The 24,452-nt window shown below is 42.0% G+C and overlaps 1 protein-coding gene across 2 annotated transcripts in view; it reads right to left on the reverse strand.

Moving 5' to 3' along the window:
* Window positions 1-24,452, reverse strand: part of LOC102575391 (bifunctional heparan sulfate N-deacetylase/N-sulfotransferase 3) — a 134,663-nt gene that overhangs the window by 100,522 nt on the left and 9,689 nt on the right. For both annotated transcript variants that reach the window (XM_006261060.4, XM_019494960.2), the window contains exon 2: window positions 16,547-17,679. In XM_006261060.4, coding sequence (XP_006261122.2) covers window positions 16,547-17,569 — 1,023 coding nt within the window. In that variant the 5' untranslated portion in view covers window positions 17,570-17,679. The remainder of the gene's footprint in view (window positions 1-16,546; window positions 17,680-24,452) is intronic.

Consider the following 24,452-nt stretch of genomic DNA (forward strand, 5'->3'; position numbering starts at 1 on the left):
AGTGCATTATTTAAAAGAAAGAAATCTCTCAATAGTCACGTGCATGTGTGTATTGAAGGGGTGTTCCAAATAATCAGCAACTTCCTTTCTCTACATCCCTTTAATCGTATTAATTAAGATCTTCTATTGAAAATAAATGACAGTCCCAGAAGACAGCATGTACTGACAGTATCCTGGCATAGTCCATCCAAAGGAAAGGTCCACTGAGCAAACCAGATTGGAAAACATTAGTGGTGGAGAAACGGAATTACTCTCTACTACAAAATGCTAAAATGGAAACATAAGGCAACTCATAAAAGGCAATAGAAGTTGTTTTACATGCTACACACATTCATTTCTAAAGTTAGTCATCTCTCTCCCTGGCCCTCCTCATTAGAAAGAGAAAAAAAAAGAGCTTTATTAAAACAAACAACCCCTCCCACCAACCCCCCCTCCAAAACAAAAACCATTAATGCTTCTAGTTCATCTGTGTAGATATTCCTTTCCTGAATCTTCTGCCATTGCAATCACAATGGGAGGAGATGGTACAATCTTCTAATAGGAGTTTGCCTGAAGAAAGACTAAATAAACAATGAACCCAATCTCAGGATTTAACATCTGAGATCTTAACATCTACCATGTTAGGTTTTCTGTTTGTTTGTTTTTTACTTTGAAATAATACTAGATCAATTGGCACTGACAAATGAAGCAGGAAGAAAGATAACTCATATTATCTTGTGTTAACGCATTAACCACTTTGTGAGATAGCTGCTGTCCTAAAACCTCTCTCAATATTTAGCAGCTGGGGGTACATACCTTTAGTTAATTACTAATGGAAAAAGCCTATGTCAATATGATTCTCTTGGGCCCAGCCATGTGCAGGACTTTGCCTCTGGCAAAGTGCTGAATGTATCAATTCCCACTGGCTTCAACTGGAATCAAAGATGTTTAGTATTTTAGGAACAGATGGAAAAAAGACCCAAGGAATAATACTGACTGATCAAGGAATCAAGGATCAAGGTGATCAAGGAATCATTCTGCCATTTAAACTTGATAAAAAAACGTTCAGTGACTTCAGTGGGAGTCCCTAGAGATCTTATCATATTGATAATGACAGCTTTTAATAGTAGGACTAGAATAACTGATTTAAAAAATGAAATAAATACAGAATCCTCACAGGTTCAATGAGGTGGCATTACAAAGCCCAACAAAACCTCTTCTTATATCACAAGATCTCTGTTTAAAAAAATATTAAATTAACACAGTGATAATACAAGACATTGGACTGATAGGATGGGAAACCTAAATCCTCTGTGTTTCTTCAGAACAGATGCATCAATAAAAATGCAAGCACTCTCACACTTTCAATACCAGTGTGAATGATTCTGAACTGGAAAGAAAACTCCTAACAAAGGCACATATCCTTTTCTTCTTTTTTAATAAATAAGATAAAATGTAGACTTTTTTTTTTTTTATCAACATTGCAAAACCAAAGGCAGTAAAACGGATCAACAACCCCGTTAGCTCAACAGGGAATTCATGGACCCCCTACATCTAAAAAGAGAGGCATATAATGGATGGAGGACAGGAAAGATCATTAAGGAGGTCCGCATTGGTACGTACATGCAGGGAGCGAAGTAGAAAAGCCAAGGCTGCAACTGAACTCCATCTGGCTACACATATGAAGGACAATAAAAAAAGTCTTTCTTCAGGTATGTGTGGAGTCGAAAGAAAAACAAGGGCAACATTGGACCCCTGCTAAACCAGCTGGGGCAGCAGACTACTGACACCCAGGAAAAAGCCAATCTGCTTAATGATTACTTTGCATCGTTTTTTCACCAGCCCAAAGGGACCACCTTGCTGAACATGATGTGGGGTGACCAGGATGAAGATGAATATATGCCCGCCCCTGGCATGGATCTTATAAGGGAGAATCTTGAGAGGCTGGACCCCCATAAATCAGTCGGTCTGGATAGGTTGCACCCAAGAGTGCTAAAGGAACTGGCAGCCATCATAGCAGCCACTGGTGAGGATATTCAAGAACTCATGGTGCTCAGGCAAAATACTTGAAAATTGGTAGAAGGCCAATGTGGTGCCCATTTTCAAGAAAGGGAGGAAAGATGACCCAGGAAACTACAAGGCCAATCAGTTGACCTCAATCCCTGGGAAGATTTTGGAAAACATTATCAAAGAAACCATTCTTGACAGGCAACAAAAGGCAATATTCTGAGGGATAGCCAGCACGGGTTTGTTGCAGGTAGGTCTTACTTGACGAGTCTACTTTCCTTCTATGACCAGGTGACATATCACCTGGACAGAAGGGAAGAGGTTGATGTCATATATTTGGACTTTAAAAAAATCTTTGACCTGGTGTCCCATCATGTCCTCATGGAAATTGGGCAACTGCAGCCTCGACTACTCCACAGTTTGATGGCTGGGAAACTGGCTCTGAGGCTGGACCCAGAGAGTGGTAGTTGACGGAACTGAATCAACATGGTACTCGGTGGCTAGTGGCGTTCTCCAAGGCTCCATTCTCAGAACTGTACTCTTTAATGTCTTCATAAATGAGCTGGACACTGGTGTCAAAAGTGGACTGGCCAAGTTCGCTGATGACACCAAATTTTGAGGAAGACTGCCCACATTTGAGGATAGGCTGGCAATCCAGGCTAACCTTGATAGGCTTGCAAGGGGGGTGGATGAAAACCTGATGGCATTCAATACGGAGGCAAGGTGCTCCACCTCAGGAATAAAAAACCTGCATCACACTTACAGGCTCAGTAATGCTACACTTGCTAGCACCGAGGCTGAGACTTGGGGGTCATGATTGACCTAAAGATGAATATGAGCCACCAATGCAATACCACAACTGGCAAAGCAAACAAAACCCTGGCTTGCATCTACCAATGCATCTCGAGCAAGACCCAGGGTGTCATCCTCCCACTGTACTCAGCTTTGGTGAGGCCACAGGTGGAGGACTGCATCCAAATCTTGTCTCCACAGTTTAGGAAGGGCATGGAAAAGTTTGAAAGAGTCCAGAGGAGACCCATACACATGATCAGAGGGCAAGAGAACAGGCCTTATGAAGAGAGGCTGTGAGCTATGGGACTCTTCAGCTTGGAGAAGCGCAGGCTCAGGGGTGACATGGTGGCTGCCTATAAGTATATAAGGGGTGTGCATCAGGATCTGGGGGAACACCTGTTCACCAGAGCACCCCAGGGGATGATAAAGTCTAACGGCCATAAACTCCAGGAAGGTCGATTTAGACTAGACATAAGGAAAAAGTACTTTACGGTGCAGTGTTCGGGGTTTGGAACAGACTCCTCCCAGAGTCCCTACTCTGGACTCTTTCAAAAAGCATCTGGATATTTTCTTGCTGGGATCATTTGATCCCAGCTGACTTCCTGCCTGGGGGTGGGGCTGGACTCAATGATCTTACAAGGTCCCTTCCAGCCCCTAACGTCTATGAAATCTATGAAACCGCAGGTTCAAATCCCCTGCAAGTGAGGGGTCTTAGAACCTGAGTCTCCTGCTTCTTACAGCCTAATAAGTGGGCTAAGCATGGGAAAAGCCCTCATCCTCCTCCAGTGTCTAATGCCCATTAGTCATGAGTTTCTACCTGGCTATACATTTTGAACCTATGTGGCCTCCCAAGTATATATTCCCAGCTGGAGTGCAGTAGGCACATGGACACTTGTACACCTAGAGCTGAATTCCAAACAGTAAATACTAAAAACTATCATGTGATCATGTAGTTGAGATTTAGACACAAGTAGAGTAGGATTTAACCCCTAGTGGCTACATCAGAGGTGGGTAATTATTTCAGCTGGAGGGCCACTTCATGATTCTTAGTGCGGCAGTGAGAGACACGCACATACAATCTTTCAGATGATGGCATTTTAATTACAGCTAAAAACCAAATTGTATACTAAAAAACAAACATCTACTATGACATATTTCAATTTTATTTAGAAAAATAATTTTTGTCCTGATTTATGTTTGAATAGTGTATAAAAGAGGCAATTGCATAACAGCCCAATATAAAGTCTTACTCTTGTATATTGTGTGTATGAGAGGATGGTGTGTGTGTGGGGGCGGGTGGGTGCGTGCAAGTGGGGTCGCTGCCCATGCGCTAGGTTCTGGGAGCCAGCCAGTGTTGGGGGGAGGGGAGGGAGAGGGAAGGCAGGGGGCACATGCAGCCCAGGTGGTGCAGGTGTCGTCCGCTCCCTCCACCCCGCATCCAGCCCACAAGCTGCCCAGCTGCAGCTTGTGCCCGGCCCTGGCCAGCACACACAATTTCCCAGTAGGGCTGCCTTCCACCTACTTGGCCGCTTTCAGGTGGCTGTTCATTGTGCCAGACAGGCAGAATGGGTGGAAAGTAGCTGGAAGCTGGAGCTGGAGTTCATGCATGCTGGGGCAGGAGCTTCCCAGCAGTAGCTCCCCCCCACAAATCTGCCGCTGCTTCCTCACCCTACCTGCTGCCTGGAGCAATGCAGCAGAGGCAAGAGGAGGAAAATGAGCTAAATGGTACCCAAGCAGCTACAGGCACACCAGGAGCAGTCCCGCCAGAAAGCTGTGTATGCTGGCCAGAACCAGGTGCGGGCAGGAGCGCAGTGCAGGCTGCCCCAGGTGGGAGCAGGCAGGACTTGACCCAATGCAGCGCACGGTGGGGGCAGCCAAGGGCAGCATCCAATCAACTGGTGGGCTAGATCCAACCTGTGGGGTGTATTTTGCCCACCCCTGGGCTACATGCATGCTAGCATTAAGCAAGAAGTGTAATCACATATGGGATACAAGCCAATTCATGATCAGTTGTACAAAGGAAAAATGTGGCCTCTTTTTCTTTGCTTACAGGGGCAACCCAGAATTAATTCAAAGCAAATGGCCTTCAGTATTTGGCAGAGTGTATAATCCAAGTAAGTAGTCTCTTAAAATAGTGCTAAATTTATTCCATGAAATAGATGCAACAGGTTTGAAATAGATTAAACTACTTTTACCTACAGGCACAAAGGTAGGAGGCATGGAAAGCAGTCCCAATGTTCATTTTTGTACAGGGGCTAAATAAAAATCCAGTTCTTGTATTTTCTGAGAGTAACAATGAGATATTTCTAGTGCCAAGAAAATTATGATTTCCTCAGTGAGAGGGGAAAGGACCATGTGGGGGCTGTAGTCATACAGCCATCTTCACATTGCTAGATGGACGTAGATTGGGGAAGAGGGAAGATAGGGGGAAAGGACAGGTGTTCACACTGACATTCTTTTGAAAGGTGTACTATGGTTCATGATCCCAGGGAAGCCCAGAAGCATTGCGATTAAGACATATATTGTACTTGGAACGCCTGCTTGGCTTGTAGTTCTCTCCTTGTGGACAGTGGCTTTCGACTCATGCTCCAGTTCATCATCACCAATATACCACTTTTAAGGCAAAAAAGCAGAGATCATAAACAATTCTACTGCAATGAAATTTACAGCAGTATTGTGTGTGTAGGCCAAGTTCTTCTGTATCAACATATTAAAATGTTAATATATCTGATTGACAAAATGTTCTATGCACTGGTAGCAGTGTATAAAATCTGTTGAGCAGCTTTCATAATTTAGTTTAAAGTTATAATTTTAAGATCTAATTGGTATAATATGCCTACTACCTCATAATGCATAATATTCCATAAGTGTTGTATATGAAATAATATGCTTCAGCAGCTAAATCGCTCCCCCCAGGAAATAAGGGAAAAATGGAACATACACAGTTAATAACATTCCTTGTCCATTCTATCTTGATATTTTATCCATTTTACTTATTATTGTAGACATCTCATCATAAAATACAATAAATACCCCGTGTAAACTGTAAAGATGGAACATATACATATACAAAATGCACTAAAAATTTGTAAAAATAAGCTGGCCAATACATCTGGAATACAAGAAGCCTTCAACACAAGAGGAAGTTGCAAATAGTTAAAATCAATCAGATAATAGTGTATACTATAAATCAGTGGGGGCTCAACCTTTTGACAAGCATGTCACAGATTAGCTCTACACCTTCGCCATGTGCCAGTCCTATCCCTTTTTCTTACCCAGACTATTGTTGCTCTTTCAGTTTCCTGCCCTGCACTCCCTGCCTGATCTGATGGTCTGCTTTTTGCTCCCTGCTCTGCCACTGTTGCTTGTCCTCTCCCCAGTGTCCCAGTGCCCTCTCCCCAGTATGCTGCATATCATATACAGAGGCTGCCCATGCCAGCTGTGGCATCCATAGTACAGGTTGCCCTCCTCACCTTTTAAATGGTCCCTAAAGACAAATTTTTCAATATTATGCATTCACAAGAAGACTCATATCTGGTTATGTAAAAAACTTGCAGTTTAATATCCATTTAATAAATATTATTTTATCTACTTCGCTTTTCTAGAATTTGTTTTTGATGAGCTGTCACTCATTTACAAGGACCTTTAAAAATAAACTAAAATAAAAACATAGAAGCAATCCCCCTTTAAAATGCAAAGACTTTTTGAAGACTTGTTTATTGAATTTTCTTTGGAAAATTCTGCTAAACAGTCTAACGTATTCTGTTAGTTGTTTAAGGTTTTTTATAGCCTTTCCCACCACCCTGTAACACACATACACACATAACTACACAAGCAACTCTTGCCAAAATTAACTGAAAAGCCAAAATCAATTATTTCCTTCATACTATTTTTAAAAAGTGCATTTTAGTGGTGTGTTTTAAATATGTGGAAGTTCTATTATTTCCTTTTATGTACCTGATATAAGTGATAGAGAAGAAAGATACTTCAAAAAATTTAACAGAGTAGCTTAAAACATACCCCAATGTTGTCATGTAATGATATCCATTAACAGAAAAGAAGTCAAAGTAATGACCAATTCCTATTCAATTCAATAAAATCAATAAAAAGTATTTGCACGTGTTAGCTTCTGGATTACAGGAAAATTGGAATTCCATTATATAAAAATTTGAGACGTCAGAATTTTGTTTAAACCAAATAACTCACAAAAGAAAGAGAGACTATACACATGCCACATAGCCACTAACTCAGTCATCAGGACACTTCTCTCAGATAAAGTAGACCTAAGTTAAATTACTGCTTTGTCTGATCTGAAACACAGACAAGAATCTAGGTCCCTTACACAGCAGATTAATGGCTTATTTTAGCCAAAGAAAAACTGCTTTTATAGCTTGACGTTGATGATGTCCGCTTGCACCAAAGCAAACTGAGTAAGGGATTCAAACCTGGGTTTTCCCCTGACAAGGTAAATCGGGGTAGGCAAAATACGGCCCACAGGCTGAATCTGCTGGCACAGCCCAGCCTGGCTCCATAGCATCCCTGTCAGCCCAGGCCCCGCATTCCTGCTCACCGCCCCCTCACCCCCCCGCCGGCTCCTGCCAGCCCTGGCCTTCGAGCACCGGCATGGGCCCCATGCTTCTGCCCAGCTGTTGCTGCACTCCAGTGTGCCCACTCGCTGCCGCTTGCTCTCCCACCTGCCCCCACCATTTCTCTGCTTTCCTGCCTGCCGCCACCACTCTACCCCACTCCTTGCCTGCTGCGCCAGCACCATGTGGTTCCTTGCTGCAGTGCTGGGACTGCAGCACTCAGCAGAAGCTGGCCTGGCCCCTGCAATTCCTGGCTGACACTGTGCGGTGCCAGCCAGGCTAGCTCAGCTCCTGCTGCTTCCTGTGATCTTGGCCATGCAGCTGGAACATGGTGCTGGAGTGTCGGGTGGGGAGGGGATGGGGAAGTGGCAGGAGAAGGGCAGCAGTGGCAGACGGGAGGGGGAAATGGCTGTGAGTGGGAGCACGGGGCCTGTGCCAGTGCCCTGGGGCCAGGAGTGGCAGGAGTGCAGAGCCTGGGCTTGGAGGAGCACTGGCAGAGGCTCCACCTGCTGTGGCATGTGGGGTGTGTGCTGTGGGCAAATCCCCCCCATCTACAAATGCCACAAACCTCACCATGGGCGACTGGTGCCTCCTGAGTCAGGGGGGGCACTTGCCCTGCCGGCAGCTAGTCAGCGACTTGGGGGGAAGAGTGTGTAGCATGAACTAATGTGGCTGCTGTTAACATAAAGTGCAATAACAGTGAAATGTAACCATGTTAGTCTCATCTTGTAAGCAACTTAAAAACTCCATTTTGTATCCTTCTGCCTGACATAAGTGAATGAACTCTGCATAGCCTTTATGGGGTGAATGATGAGAGAATGGCATAGAGATGGGAGAAGAAGAATGCAACTGTTTATGTAAGCAACAAGGCACCAAATGTAAGTTACCAGTCAGTAAACTAATTAATGAATGGCTAAAGAATCCCTTTTAAGCCTAGGGCACAAAGAAGATAACGAGGAGAGGGAATGTACCCGTCCTGCCAGACGGGCAGCAAAAACACTCCAGGGCTAAGATAAACTAAAGACAAAAGAAGAACAACTGCCAAAACAGAAGCTGGGTATAGAAAAACCCCAAAGCACTGAAACAAAGGTTGCCAGTCCCTCTAAAAGAACACTTTGAAAATGCCAAGTTGGGTGAGTCTCTTTCTCTACTGCTGTTTCATCAGAGCACAGATGCATCTGTTCACCCTGCTCCAGCTGTTATCTTTAAATCAGCTATCTTCAAATCATCATCATCTACTCAGTAATGCCAGGCTGGCCACCCTGGGTTGATATTGAGCAACTATTGCTGGTAACTATATCTAGTGTACGTGTGGATGAAATGGTTGTTTTATGTGTATGCCTGTGTGTAATAATATGTATGATGATTTGTGTGTGTTTGTATGAATAGTGAGCCCGAACCTCTACGTCTAATTCATATGATCAATAAACGTGGCACCTTGCCTTATCCTCCTTTATAAAGTCTTGCTCGTAATTTGAGCAATTGGCAATTTGAGTAACAGGGGAGGCCGCGACGATCACACTGACCCAGAAGTACCAGTGGTATGCCTGGGAGTGGCACTTCTCCTGGTGCACCCATTCCCCAGATGGTGCTCTCAGGGGCGCACTAGCACTCCCGCCTGCCCCACCCCCACCCATCACCTAAGCAGAGAATGCTGGTTGTCAGGGGGTGCAACAGCGCTCTCAGGGGGTGCACGTGCACCTCCTATGCATTGCCACTTACCCTCCCCAGCCACCCTTCCCCCTACACTCATAGCACACCCCCCAAACCCCATACCCACCCCTCATATCCACACCCCCGTTGCATCACCCCACATACACACACCCACATCCCAACTCCATACTGACCCACACCCCGCACACCTATCCACTCCCTCCACAAACCACATACTCACACCCCGCCCCCACACACCCACCCGCCCATACCCCCCACACAATATACAAGAGTAAGACTTCATTTTAAGCTATTATACTATCACCTCTATGACAATTTAAACAAAAAAATCAAATTAATTAATGTTGTTGCAGATGTCTGATTTTTAGAATATAATTTAGTTTTTTTTCTGGTCCCAACATGGCAAACCTCCTTGCTGAAAGGAGTACTTCTGGGGGGCAAGGAGAGGGACTTTTGGTGGCAAATGTCATGGGTTAGGGGGCAGGACTTGCAGCCCCAAGATAGTGACCAGGCAGTGGGGCACTTGTCAAGGGGTGGGGCTAGCCTTGCAGCCCTTGACAGCTTGCCAAGACATGGTAAGCGGTCCTCCAGCTGAAATAATTGCCCACCCCGATGTAAATAAATATCCTTTGGGGCTAATAATTACCTCTGGTGTGAAAAATCACTATTACATAAAGCAGCTGTCTTGACTTCTGAGTGGTCAAGGCCTGTATGTCTCCTGGTCACAAATGCACCACAGGGGCTGCTTGACTTGCCAAGTGCTGGGGTGGACCCCCATTGTGTCAGTAGCCCTGGGCCCTGCACGCCCACCACGTGCCTTGCTACTGTGCTGCACAGCAGGCACCCTCTGCTGCACCATGCCAGTGCCGCTGTGCTCTGCACACCGTACCATATGCCCCCATCTTGACTGCACTGCATGGCAGGCACCTCCCCATAGTATTGTACTAGCCCACTGTGTAGGGCTCCAGGGTGCCCCCTTGCTGCCTGGCCTTCTTAATGTCATGATAACAATAACTGTTCATGGACACATACAGACAGCACGGCTGCATACAGACGTGCAGGCATGCGTGGTTTGTGACATCACAAACCTTTGCAGCACCACAAACCACATGCCTGAAAAATTAAAGCGTGTCCCGCACTGCAAATTTGCAGTTCAGTAGTGAAAAAAAAAGGCATGAAAAAAGTGGTATAGTGCACGCGACAGGAGCGTGCATCAGCAAACATGGAGGCTCGGTCCTCTACTCCTTTAGTTGTCTTCTGGCTCCTTCAGCATGCTGGGAGGAGCAGGGAAAGGGCAGTTTTCCTGAAGCAGGGCAATTTGCTTCACACCAAAGTACACATGCAGGGGCATGCGCTGTGGCAAAAAGTAGGGGCAGAAATTTGTGCTGCTACTATTTTTGCCATTGCATGCACACACCCCTGTATGTGGGGACACATCCTATGTGTGTAGAAGACACTGGGAATTCATTCTTGCGGGCGGCTTCATTTTCTCCTCTATCAGAAGATGAGGAGAGAGCGAGCACCAAGGAAACTGGTAACCAATTCTTATCGATGGTCTTAATCCTGGTGTGATTTATAGCAGTCTACCCTGAACTGTGTTGCTGGACTTTACTTCAGAAGAGATCGGGCAAAGTGGAGTGCTACTCTGACAGAGTCCATCTATGTGCCTATGACGTATTCTGATGCTCCTGACACTTTGGAATTGGAAAAGCAGTCCTGACAGAAGCAGTGATGGACCAGCAGTCTATCCCTTTGACACCCTTTAACAGTGGAAGTCTGCACTTTGCCGCTGTAGCCAAGTTAGGATATCTTTCAACTTTCTGAATGGTACAAATGGATTATAATGGGCCACAAAGCCTGTGCCTGTGTTCCAGGTTGTATGATCTTCTTACTTTCATTTAAATGTGTAAAGAAACCTAAATTATTTGTAGATCTTATTGCAAACTCTAAATTGTCTTGAACTAATTCATTTCATTTGGTTCTTCAATGGATTTATCATTTTTTCTTTAACTGTGTGTGCTGTTTATCCAATAAAAAATATCATCAAAAAGATAGAACAGATACATCAAAGATTTATGGTCTGATCCTGCAACTCTTTCTCCCCTGAATAATTCCTGAGTATTACCTACTCCTGTAAATAGTCCCATTGCATTCCAAAGAACTACTCATATAAGTAAGTTTTATTTGGATGAATAAGGCTTGGAGGATTGATCTCATATTTCCTAGGTGGATTAAAATCTATCAAAGACACAAAACCCTAATACTCACTAAAAAGAAGTAAGACTAGAACATAGAAGAGCACATGCCACCTGCAAAAAAGTGGATATGGTTAGTGTGAAACTGGCCTTTCTGCAATTATGCAGTATCCTTCTAATAGTGACCATCCACTTCTACAATTTCACGTGAGGGTAAAAACACATAAACAATATTAAGCTGTCTGGGATACTTCTTGAAGGAACTGCGTGTAACAGATGAATTCTGACAATGATGGCTGTCTCTTCTTTTCAAAAGCCCTCAGTAATCCTTGAGTTAGATTGCAAAGAAATCCAGCCTGATCTACCACCATGTGGGGAAAAAACAAAAACAGGCAGAAACCCCCCACTTCAAGCATGTATGCTTATTAGGGTTAAGGGTCATAAGGGAAATATGGGGTCTGTGAGAAAACAGAAGAGTGACATGGAGATCAATACTACCTTTACTGGAAAAATGGTCTGTTTTTAAAGGGGGAACGAATAAGACAAGGCAAAATGAAAGCGCACACTTTTTTTTCTTTCCACTATCCACCAACATTTCACAGTATCATAGTTTTCCATTAAAAAACAAACAAACAAAAAATAGATCCAATCTTGGGGAGGAGGGTGGAGGGGGAAGGTGGCTATTCAGAAAGAAGTACAGAAATAGAGCAGCTTGTTAATTTCCTCCTGTAAGCCATTTTGGGCATCTATTCATATACATATACATATAAATCACACATACACACACACACACACTTTATTTTTTCCTTCTGTTCTTGCTTGGACCTTTCCTGGAAGAGCTTTATGTTTCCGAGTTTGAGAACCGCGGCAAAAAAATCATTATAATGAAAGAGTGATATATTAAATTAATAGACTGCCAACTGGGACAACCATGGGCTACCAAGTTAAACTTACCCTAGGGATGTCCAGATAGGTTTGTCTTTATATGTCCATTTAAATGAATTATTTGCACTGCACAGGCTTTTAGTCTACTAAAAGAAACAGATAACGTGAATAGAATATAACGTTGTCACAGGATAATGGTCTCTTGCTGCCAAGAGAAGAAAAAAGTATTGAAAATGAGCACTGAGGTGATGTTACCCAGTTTATTTTCAAAGTGGGAGACAATTAGGTTGCAACAATGTTGCCTTCTGCTGGTATTCTTTGTATTATGACAAATGAAGACAAAGTAAATAAAATAAGATGGATGGATATTGCTGATGTGGAGTGACAGTTACTCACTGTGCCATATTGAAAGATTACACTCTTATTGGCCTAGATTTCATATAGTGACAGTCACACATCAGTAATGATTAGGTAATCTAACAATTTAATGTACAGTCTCAGCTTTTTACAGCTAAAATTATACTGGGGCAATAGCACGTTTAAGCCTTAATACTTAAGGCTTAAAACAACTATTTGCAAAATCAGTCAGCTCTTGTTCAGACACCTGAATGAAGTGCTCAGTATGCAGCAATTCCCATTGTTCTGACTACTTATTTAGGTACCTGAATTAGAGCTGTTACATGTTGAGTTCTTATGAGTATCTAACACTATTTATAAATGAACTGTAAATCCATAATATGCACTACTTCAACTCAGTGGTATGTTTTGTAACTACTGCCCTCTCTTTTACGGTGTATGGAAGAGCACTGATTTACACTGTCAACAATTCTGATTCTCGTTCATCAAAAGTCAGTAACTAGAATGAAGTTACTATGTATTTTTAAGCCTAAATACTGCTGGGGCAGTCTTCTAAGCAGGGAGATTAATTCCACAAGAAACAAGATAAAGATATATATAAATATATAAAGATATATATAGCTCAAGAAAAAAAGATATACATAAGCTCACTAAAACAGCTAAGGGATAAATCCAAACTATGCAGATGAATCCTGTACTCCCTCCCCAAGACAGTGAAATGAATGATCACTACCCACTGAGTGGGGAGCATGGGGTACGGAAAGCTTTTATGAACTTAGTCCTCTCCAGAGCACTTGTGTAGAATCAAATATAACCTGAGCCAAATTGTTCTAACTGCCTTTATCCTGCAGACCATTAGTGCTTTAGAGACCGGTGTGAGACTCTAGCAGAGCTGCACTGGAAATTATATGGTCAGAAATGTACACCATTACATCTGATAGGAAAGAATAAATAATTCTGTCAAAAAGCTCTGTAATTTTAATTGAAATTTCATAGAAGAGCATCAGCCCAATGACAGTATTGTTAGTACACTATTTAAACGATAGTTTAGCTGAAATTAGTTAATCATGGGTACCGAATGTATACAAAATCACAATTAGGCAGCTATTTTCACACTTGAGGCACACAATTCTCCGTGTTAGTCAATGCAGCAGAACTCAATAAAACACTATCATTTGTATCTAATATGATGGTATTTATGCACAAGTATGGTTTTCAATAACATTTTCAGCTGCTTCAAATTAATTCTACCTTATTCATTCAGTTTGTCAAAGTACTGCAGAGGATAACTCTTTGATATTAATAGTAATGGAGATGCATTGCATCTGACAGTGCTAACAACATGTTTAATAGAATACATTACATTTAAGTAGATTAAGGATATGAAGTGAATGCTTTAAAAAAAAAAAATCCAGTGTTTCAGAAAACAGCTGTCTTTGAATGATAGTCTCTGTTGTAATTTTCTAAATAATCTCCTTTTCTATATTATATTTCCTTTTAATTTGATTTTATATATAGTCTCATGAGATATTAACAGGATTCAACTCTTTTGCATTTTCTTTAGCTATTAGTAAAACATGTTTTATATCCAATGACTGTCATTAATGAAGTCAATAGTTTACTGTTGTTTATAAATGACTTCATCATAATAAAAAATGTCATTTTTAGGTGTATTTCATGAAAAGAAATAATAGGAAACATAAATTTCAGATCCTTAGAGTCTATTAGAGTGGAGCTCTTGACTATTTTTTAAAGAGGGTCTACATGGTTTATCTTTATGAATTTCATTAATCCAATTGTGCTCTTCTTCAAAGCAAAGGCAATTTTGCCACTGATGTGGGAGGAACAGAATCAGGCCTTATACCTTTCTTTCCTGCAACTGAATTTTTAATGTAAGTTCTCTCTCATACATACACAAAGGAAATGATGCAACCATTTTACTTACACACACACACACACACACACAGGTTACAGTACCGTGCTCGCTTTTGCTTCTATAAGTATTTTTAGAAAAATGCTTGTATCCAAGAGGTACATATTGTAAGGTTTTATATGTGATGAAAGCAATTTATAATTGTGACTAACAGTTTATAAAAAATACATTCAAAATGTAATATTTGTTGCAGCTGTTTCTTTAAAAACAGACAGACTGACCTACATGTTTTAATTTTAAGAGCATAGAATTGCCAGTCTCAAACCTTTTATTCAATGAAGCAATAGTTTGAGATTATTATAGCTTGCTACATGTTGTGGCAATTTAATAAGATTCTCTTTTTCAGTTATGTGAAGTTTAAAAAAAAATGCAATAACCAAAAAGTTACCCAGTAATATCTATCCTTTTCTCCCTGAATTCTCTTTCAACAATCAAACTGCTAACTTTCAAAGCATCTCCTGGGATTCTTAGTACAAATAACCAGGGTACTAAACATTACAAATGCCTGATAACTTTTTAGCAGTAATATCAAATACTTCAGTTTTTTGCAAAGCATTCTCTGGCCATCCGTTTCACTTCATGCCACAGAGGAAGAATGGGTCCTACACTGGGTATTTGCAGTTTAAAATGGTAAAAAAAAAAACCCTTTCAGATACCAGTTAGGAAAACACAGCAATTGTTTCCAACATGCAAGAACACTATCTTGGTTGAATGCTAGAACCACAAAAAGTAGACAAGAAAAACCACTAACTTCCGACATTTAAAAAACTTTTAAAACTATTAATAATTCAATCTGTTCTTTAAAATTTATGTTGAAATATTTTATCAGTTCAACACACATTCACTTCCTGTTTATGAGACTAGCTGATGGCAACATACAAGCTTTATATAACTCTTCTTGGACTCAATCATGGTAGGAGTTGAGTACTTTTTGAAAAGCTTTCCCTCAGTACCAAATGAAGCATCTACCTGGAGGGGCTTGTCACCCTGTATAATCAAACTCTGACATTTACTAACTTTTCAGCAATTGAGGGTACTGGTAAGAGAGTCTACCTTCACAAATGCAGAGGTCCCTGGGTTCATGAGAAAGATTTCCATGTGGGGTAGGGGAGATGAATTCAGAGATCTCAAAAGGAGTATCCACCTTCAGCACAGAGCAGAACCTAGTCCAATGAGGGCTGCTTCTGTGCTACTTCAGAAAGGGCAAAGGAGATGTGACAGTCAATTTATTGCTATGATCCAGCAGCCATACATGGAGTGAATGGATAGTTTGTGGACTGAACTCAGTCATAGAACTGCAGCAACTACCACAGAGGTACCTATTAGGGCCATGTGAAATTTTGCCAATGTTTCGTTTTGAGGCTGTTTCGACTCGTTTTGAGCTCAAAACAGCCAAATTGAAACGAAACGAAAGACTTTGAAACAGCCTTGAAACAAGGTCACTTGAAATGTTTCAAAAGTTTAGAAACGTTTTGAGTTTCAAAGCTGGGCTCGCTCATAGGGAAACAAAGTAAGGAGAGGAAGGGGGAAGAGTGGGGAAGGACCATGCTGATATTGACACGTGCAGCTGGCCAGTGACTGTGATCCTTCCCTGAGGTCCTTTCCAACCCCAGTGCTCAGAGGGAGGGACAGAAAAACAGCTGTGCCTTAACACATACACAAAGTCACACATCACAAGTTTTGCTTGTCAGCAACTTGAAGTACAGTTTCCCAGAAAACCCTGCACCTATCTCCTTATAGGCAGTTTTGTGCTTCCCCATTACAGTCTATGGGCAAAATGTCAAAACAATGTTGAAACAGAGAAACAGTTTCGACTAAACAAAATAGAACAGTGTTTTTGAAACTAAACAAAACTTGAAATGAAACACTGTCCCATTGAAACAGCAGGCGAAATGAAATGGTGCTGTTTCACACAGCCCTAGTACCTGCTTACCATAAAGGAACTCTATAGCCTACAGTAAGGAAAGATTCTAACTCCATATCCCTTTGTACCAAGCACATGCATATTAGCTGGGTGCTGGAGGGCAGATTTACATCTTTCATGAGTTTCAAATCTTATTACTTTTTCATTTGACTAATAAGAATTCACACTTGAAGTCTTAGCTGTAATAGAAGGGTAGTTTCTGCACATACTGTACCTGCACATCATTGGCATTCATCCTTGTTCCCTCTTTCCCAACAAAGATGTCATCTATGTCAACAAGAATGTACCTATCCAAGGACAATGTGAGCTTCTTCCCAGACAGGAAAGAGACCGCATCTACAAAGATCAGCTTGTGCAGCCAAAAGTTTAAGTTGTTGCCGAAGAGGACTCGTTGAATCCCATCGTGCAGTCCTGCGTCATGAACTACTGTGGCATAGAGAGCACTTTTAGCGACGGGTGGTGGAAGGTTTTCTGGTGCCTTTACTTTTGCGAATATCACTGGCTGATAGGCTGAGTGATTAATTTGGAATACTGTCCAGTCATTTCCAGGCAAGGGGCCTTTATCAAGCTTTGACGATTTAGTCACATGAAGCAATGGGGAATGAGGGTTAATACAACAGTCTTTAACACCTAGATTGCTGTGAACATGAAAAGAGAAACCCTTCAACTGAAAGCTCTGCAAGCTGTTCTCACTGCCTTTATAAAATCCAATGACACCCACTCCATATTCTATACAGTATTTATCTAGAAGACCTCTGTTCCAGGAGTCCATATTCACATACTTCAAAATGTTTTCATATATGATGAGAACATATTTGCCTTTATTTTTATCTATAAGCACTGGAAGATCACCTTTCCCAGGAGCAATCTCTATGTGGTATTGAAATCTGCTGGATTCTAGAATGGTTATTATATCTTGACCAAGTGTTGAATATTGACTTTCCACAAACACCAGCACTACGAGATCAGTCCTCAGGGGATCAACGGGCTTCACTGTCTTCAGTTCCATCAATTTGTATGGCAACAGCTGAAAATCACCACATTCCATGTCTGAAGAGATCTCAGAAAGTTCATTTTCCTGTTTGTAGCCATTATACAAATAGTAAGCAGAAATAACAATGCTTACCATACAAAAAGTGGCAAGCAGGATAACTGTTCTTTGAAAATGTCTGTGAAGTTTCATGATAAAACTCATGTTGTATACTTGCCTTAGACTGTTCCCAAGCAGCAGCAGCATTAAAAAAATTATAAACAGCTTTCAACAACTTGTTCCAGTCCTGTTTAATAATTTATGTCACCATTGCAGCACATATGTCTATCTTCCACAAGCTTTACAGAAGGTATAGTCTAGAAGAAAAGAAAATTAGAGGTTTAAGTCATGCATTAAAATATCATTACATTTTAATTATCTTATAGTAGGCAAATCATTGCTAAGCATAGGTTTGAAAAATCAAGTGTCTTTTTTTGAAGTTTGAAACAGTGTTAAAATGTTTTCTTCCCCCTAACATTCACTTTTTTCAGATTTTACAATCAAACAAATTTCATTTCTGTATTTCCTAGCTTCACAGGCTGAGATCAGAGATCTCCTCCAGTCCCACATAATAACCAAATCTCAGCTAGCCTGTGTACCTGTGTAACAACTATCATGTTGGTTGTACTGATCCTAGAACAGGGACTGGCAAAATACCAGGCACTTTCATCTGGCCCATGGGCACCCACCAACTAATTGTAGTCTACTCAGCCCTTCAGTCCATGAGGGTGGAAGTGAGGTGCCCATGTATACACACCCCTGCCAACATAGCCTACAGGGAAGTGGTGGGGTCAGCGGCACAGCTGCAGCTGGGTGGAAGCAAAGAGTGTGGGGCTGGGGCTGAGGGCACTGTGGAGCCTGCACCCAGCAGGGTGGCAACAGTGCAGAGCTTGGGTGGGCAGTGTGTGGGTGTGAGGGATGGTGTGGGGGAGTGTGGGGCCCCTCTCCCCATACTCCCCCTATGGCACGCAGCCCCGGCAGCAGCAGGCAGGGGTGCTCATGCCTGGCACAGGTGCTGGTGCCCGGTGGCATGTGGCTCTGACCAGTGCTGCACATTGCAGTGAGGAGCAGAGCCCGGCCAGGCTGCCTCTATCGCTGGCGCTACCTGCCACACATGCATAGCCTCTGCACTTGTGCAGCACTGGAGGGAAGTCCCTCTGTCAGAAGTGCAGGGGAGCCCTGGCCACTGCTTCCCCATGAAGTCCTGGGACCTGCACAGCAGAGAGCAGCACAGGCAGCTGGCTCTAGCACATGGAGCGTCCCCCTGGTGGCATGCAACTGTGGGGGCTGTGCAAGCACAGTGGGGAGTACCAGTGATAAAGGTGGCCTGGCCGGGATGTGCCCCTCACCCTTACATGCAGCGCTGGCCAGAGCCACACACTGCTGGGCAGCAGTGCCTGCACCAGACATGAACACTACGAGCGCGCTCATCTGCTGCTGCTGTGCCATTGGGGGTGTGTGTGGAGGGGATCCCCAAACCCCCCCACACACCCCACAAATGCCACACACCCACATTCCTCCACAACCCCCTATATACACCCCCAACATATCCTATGCCCCCCCCCACACACAGTCACATCCCACGCACACCCCAGCATACACACACACAGCATACAAGTCTACGAATTTATTTTTTGAGTTATTATTTAGTCACCTCTATATACAGAATGCAAACAGAAATCATAGCAAACATTTTCTGTAATAAAATTAAAATAGATTATAGTAGGTGTTTGACTTTTAGTGTGTCATCTGTTTTCTTTCTGGTTCTAAGATGGCAGCCCTCCCTCCCAAAAGGAGCATTTCCAAGAAAAGAGGAAGGACTTCCAGTGCCAAAGGCCAGGGGTTAGGGATGGGACTTCCAGTGCCAAGATTGTTGCCCTGCCCCCTGGTCATTATCAAGGGGCGGGGCTACCCATGTGGCCCTCGAAAGTTCACCAAACTTCATTAAGCGACTCTCCACCTGAAATAATTGCCTGCCCCTGTCCTAGAATGTTAATAATAGAGGATGAGCAAAAAGGATTTCAAAAAGGGTTTCAATGGGAGTTAGAATAATAGAAAATTAAAGTTGGAAGGAATCTCAGGAGATCATCTACTCCAACCCCCTGCTCAAAGCAGGACCATGCACAACTAGATCATCCAAGCCAAAGCTTTGTCTATCCAGGTCTTAAAAACCTTCGAAGATGGAGATTGCACAACCTCTCTGGGTAACTTGTCCCAGTGCTTTACTATCCTCCTCGTGAGAAACTCTTTCCCAATGCTTAACATAAACTTCTTTTGCTGCAATGTGAGACCATTGCTCCTTGTTCTGTCATCTGCCACTCCTGAAAACAGTCCAGCTCCATCCTCTTTGGAACCACGCTTCAGGTAGTTAAAGGCTGCTATTAACTCCTCCCTCAGTCTTCTCTTTTCCAAACTAAGTAAGTCCAGTTCCCTCAACCTCTCCTCAGAAGTCATGTGCCCCAGGCCCCTAACCACTTTTACTGCCTGCAGCTGGACTCTCTCCAATTTGTCCACATCCTTTCGGTAGTGAGGGGCCCAAAACTGGACATGGTACTCCAGATGTTGCCTCACCAGTGCTGAATAGAGCGAAAGAATCACTTTTCTGAAACTGCTGGCAACACTCCTACCAATGCATCCCAGTATGCTGTTAGCCTTCTTTGCAACAAGGGCACACTGTTGGCTCATATTCAGCTTACTGTACTAGTGAGGAACTCCACTACACTTGGGGCACTTCACTTGATACTGGCTGCCAACCAGACATTGAGCCATTGACTACTACCCTCAATGATCCAGTCAGTTTTCTATCCACCATACAGTCCATTCATACAACCCATACTTCCTTAGCTAGTCTAGTGCCTAGTTAGGAATCTAGATACTAGAATAAGCACTTAAATACCTTTACAAGTATAGTCCTAAATTCCCTTCTTGGTAACTTTGTATTGGACTCATCCTGTGGAAATCAAACATAGGAAGTGTGATACCAGAGAACTGCAGAGGTGCACATCCCCTGCCAAATCCTAAATCCTGCCCCAATGTGCACTGGAATGTCTGTGATGTCTGACCAAACATTTATACAGTAGAAAAAATATATGTCTAATCTTTATACTTTAAAAAACAAAACCTTTAAGGCGGGAGAGAGAGGGGAAATCACTCCACACAGGAGATTTTAGATTTTGCAACACAATCTTATGTCAACATTACATTGAAATACTCAAGTTAAAGTTGCATGAGCTCATGAATATATATATACATTTTTAAACTCTGCCACATTGTATGCATGGATTCTGCTGCAATTCTTTCAGTACAGTCATGCACCTTCTCAAACAATGTACTATGACCTTCCCCCCACCTTTAATGTCCAATATACATTTGTAGTATTGGGCTGTCTGACACATGCATTTAAATATTATCTATACAAATGTACAAAGTAAAAAAGTAACCTAATCTTTGTAAAACATGCTAAAAATTAAATTTAACATCAAAGAGCAGCAATGAAATTTGCTGGTGCATACATGGCATCTAATTTTGCATTTTATGTCCAAAGTTTAATAAAACTGTGCTGACGGTCAAAAAGATAATATAATGGGGAAAAAATTAAAATGTCTACCTAAAAAACAAACTAGAAAAAATATTATAATGAAATTAGTTTAAATATAAAATAAAATGAAATACTGCAAGATGTAGACTTAAGGTCATAGCAGCATTTGTATAATACTGTATAGCAAATAACAAATTAGTATAATCTCATAATATATCATAGTTCATAAATATAAGGGGATGCCTTTAAATTTGCACGTGAAATCTTAAATCAATCATTTCCTGACTTTTGATACTTAACTAGATAGATATCTTTCACATACTTGTAATGCATTTTTTAATAGAACTGAAAACTATTTTTTTTAAAGTTAAAACTGAAGAGTTTCTAAATTTAGTCAACAGCCAGTGCTGATGCGTATAAAGTCTATGGAGTTTAACATTTCTCCTGCAGTATTTGTGAGTACCTCCAGAGCAAAAAAGTGTATCTATATGCAAAAACTAACAGAGACGCACATTTACACTTTCTTCAGGAACATGCTAATGCTCATTTTAGAGACCTAATGAAGTTTTGGTCCACAGCATTTTCTGCTCTGCACTGTTCTGCCAAGTGAGCAAAAACATTCTTTTGCTAAGAATTTCTATTCCTAGAATTTTACTAGCTTCATTTATTGTTGGTACACAAAGCAGAAAATAATTGAACAAGACCTAGTAGGCTTGTGTTCCATAAGATATGAAGAAAATTAACAAACAGATAAAGGAAAAGTTTGGTAGCAAAAGAAATTTTGGGCTTTGTCCTACTCCTAATAGTCTATAGCAAAATCCCCACTGACTTGAATCAAGAGAGGAACAGATCTTTTATTCTGAAGCATTCAAAATGCATGTTACCAAAATGTAAAAAAAAATAGGGTAGAAGCAAACAAAGTACTTAACAATGTCTTTTCAACTTTCTCAGCTTTAGCTACATCCCAACGGGGGAAAAAAGGAGTATAAGCACAAGTTTAAAAAAAGATGAACAGCAGCCCAAGCTGAGAAGAGAGGGGCATCCGAGGCTGTTTTAATGAGAGCTTGGCACTCCAGTTATAGACTGCATAAAAGCTGGACTATGGACAAGGAAATGAGCACACAGCTGTATCTTATTCAGATGATGATTATATTTAAACCCACCAAACAAACCTATTCTCTGCCCATAGCTTTCCTTTTTTTACCCATGCTCTTTAGAGTACAGGAGTAGGTGCACAAGTATGCTGACACTATGCTCACTGGAAAGGCTTAAACTTAACACTTAACTTTATTTGTTATTGGAGAAACCCTTATACTCTTGCACTGGAGCACAACAGACTTGCACTCTGTTTTGCACAAATATGGACTGGTTAAAAACACAATAATTCTAGAGTCACTGGTCTGAAAAATATGCAATTTGCAAATTATTATAAAAAGACTAAATTACAACTCTGTGCGAGAAAACAGCACTGCCGAAGACGTTTGAGAGGTTATTCACCTTGTCACTGTCACACATTTAGGTTAGATACTATGGAGGGACCATCAGTCTAGCTAGCAGTAAAGTGATTGTTAATCAACAGGGAATAGGAAACAAAAGAGAAGCTCAGTCTTCAGACACTGGGATGAAATTTAAGTAGCACATTTTCTGACAGGTGACTGTTCATTTGTGGATACAACTCACGCCTGAGAAACTTACCACCACAGTTTTGCATCTCTAGTTGAGCTGGCTGACAGAAAATGTACCCTTAGGTAATTTTTATGAGTAAGTTCATGATTAATAATTCATTGTAATTTACTTTTTACTTACTGAACACTGTCAGCATGCTTTGTGTCTATCTACGCATTAGTGTCCAATAATCATGGCATCTGAACTTTAGTGCAGAGCCCTATACAGCTCTTGGATTTGCTTAGGATATTGTATTTGATCAGAACTGACTTTTGTTGCCATAGGTGCGTATGTGTTCACACACAAAGCTAAGCCAGCCAGACACCAGTCTTCTGTTGGCTGAGTAATACCGTCTCCCTGAATAACTCAAACCCTTATCAGACACACAGCTATCCATCCAATGACAGGGTGAGTGCACCTACTACCACAGGCCCACAATCCTTCTGTTCCTGAAAGAGTCACTGCTCTGGTTTTGAATGTCCAGGGGTGAGAATAACTGGTCTCCACCCTGCCATTAAAAAATACCCAGCATGCTTGGGAAATGCCTCCACTGCTAGCTTTCATTTGTAAGCAAACAGAGGAGATAGGGACTGCCACCAAAACACAGTGGCTACTGCCTAGAACAGGAAAGAAACCTTGGTTTTCCTTTGCCTGAGGGGAAATAGGCCCCAGTACACCCAGCTGGGAAGCCATCCTAGGACAAAAGAAGTTTCTCCAGGCATTACAGAAGAGATGCAAGCCAAGGGCTACCAAAGAAACAGGCAGCAATGCTCAGGGAAAGCAAGGGATCTGCAGCAAGCCTATTACTGTATTTACTCAATTCCAAGATGGCATTCCCTCTCCCATTCAACATGGGGAAAACAAAGCCTTGTCTTAGCATTGGGTATCAGGTAAAAATGCAGCAGCTGCAGTCAGAAGATGGTGCAGGGATCCCCTCGCCAAGGCATAAGGCAGTGCAGAGTCCAGATCGGAGGCAGGCAATGGCAGGGGAGGGGGCAAAAGGTAAGTAGCAGAGGGACAAGGGGTGAGGTGGCGAGGAACCCAGCATGGAGGAACATAACAGCACAAAGCAATACAAAACCTAGTGTGGGGGCAGGGCAAGTACTGTGGAGGGACAGCGGGGTGGGAGGCAGGACTGCCCTCCCTCCCCCTGCAAGCCCCTCTCTGGTGCCTGCATACTCCCATCTCCCCCTGCTGCTGCTTTCTTGGACCCAGCAGAAAGAAAGATGACTCCCCAAAAACTAGATTCTATGCGTGGAAAACTATAAAACAAATGTATTTTCCTATATATGGGATCAACTTATTAAGGGTCATCTAAAATTTGTATAAGACAAGGGCACAGAACAGAAAATGTGGAGCTATATCATAGGCTAATTCTTTTTACGAAGAGCTTCATATTTGGAGAGGACACTACTTTCACCTCAATCCCTCCTGTGGATTCTCATATGAACTAGAAGATAAAAATCTCTGAAGTACACAATGCAAAAGAAAAGGAAGGGGAAAAAAACGTTAATCTTGCTCGCCTGCAGAGACGGAGATCTTTGAAGCAAAGGAAAAAAGTGGTTTCAGGTAAATACTACATTGCATGACTTAACTGCATTTTCTTATTTTTTATTTTGAGGTGATATCTGGAAACCTCCAACTCTTTTTCTTATTTAAAATGATGCCCTTTCACTCACTGGAAGGACAAAAGAATGGACTTTTATAATTGTGATTTTATTTCACAAACATCTACTAGCAATAAAATAACATTAGAACCATTTGGAGCATTTTAACTGTAACATATCAAAAAGCCATTTCACTGCAAAAAATTGGAAAAAATAGAGAGTGACCTGCATACAGCAGCAGAAGAACATAAAACATATTCCTTTGCAGGCATTCAAGTGG

Source organism: Alligator mississippiensis, chromosome 2 (genome assembly GCF_030867095.1).
Source record: "Alligator mississippiensis isolate rAllMis1 chromosome 2, rAllMis1, whole genome shotgun sequence".
Taxonomy (NCBI): Eukaryota; Metazoa; Chordata; order Crocodylia; family Alligatoridae; genus Alligator; species Alligator mississippiensis.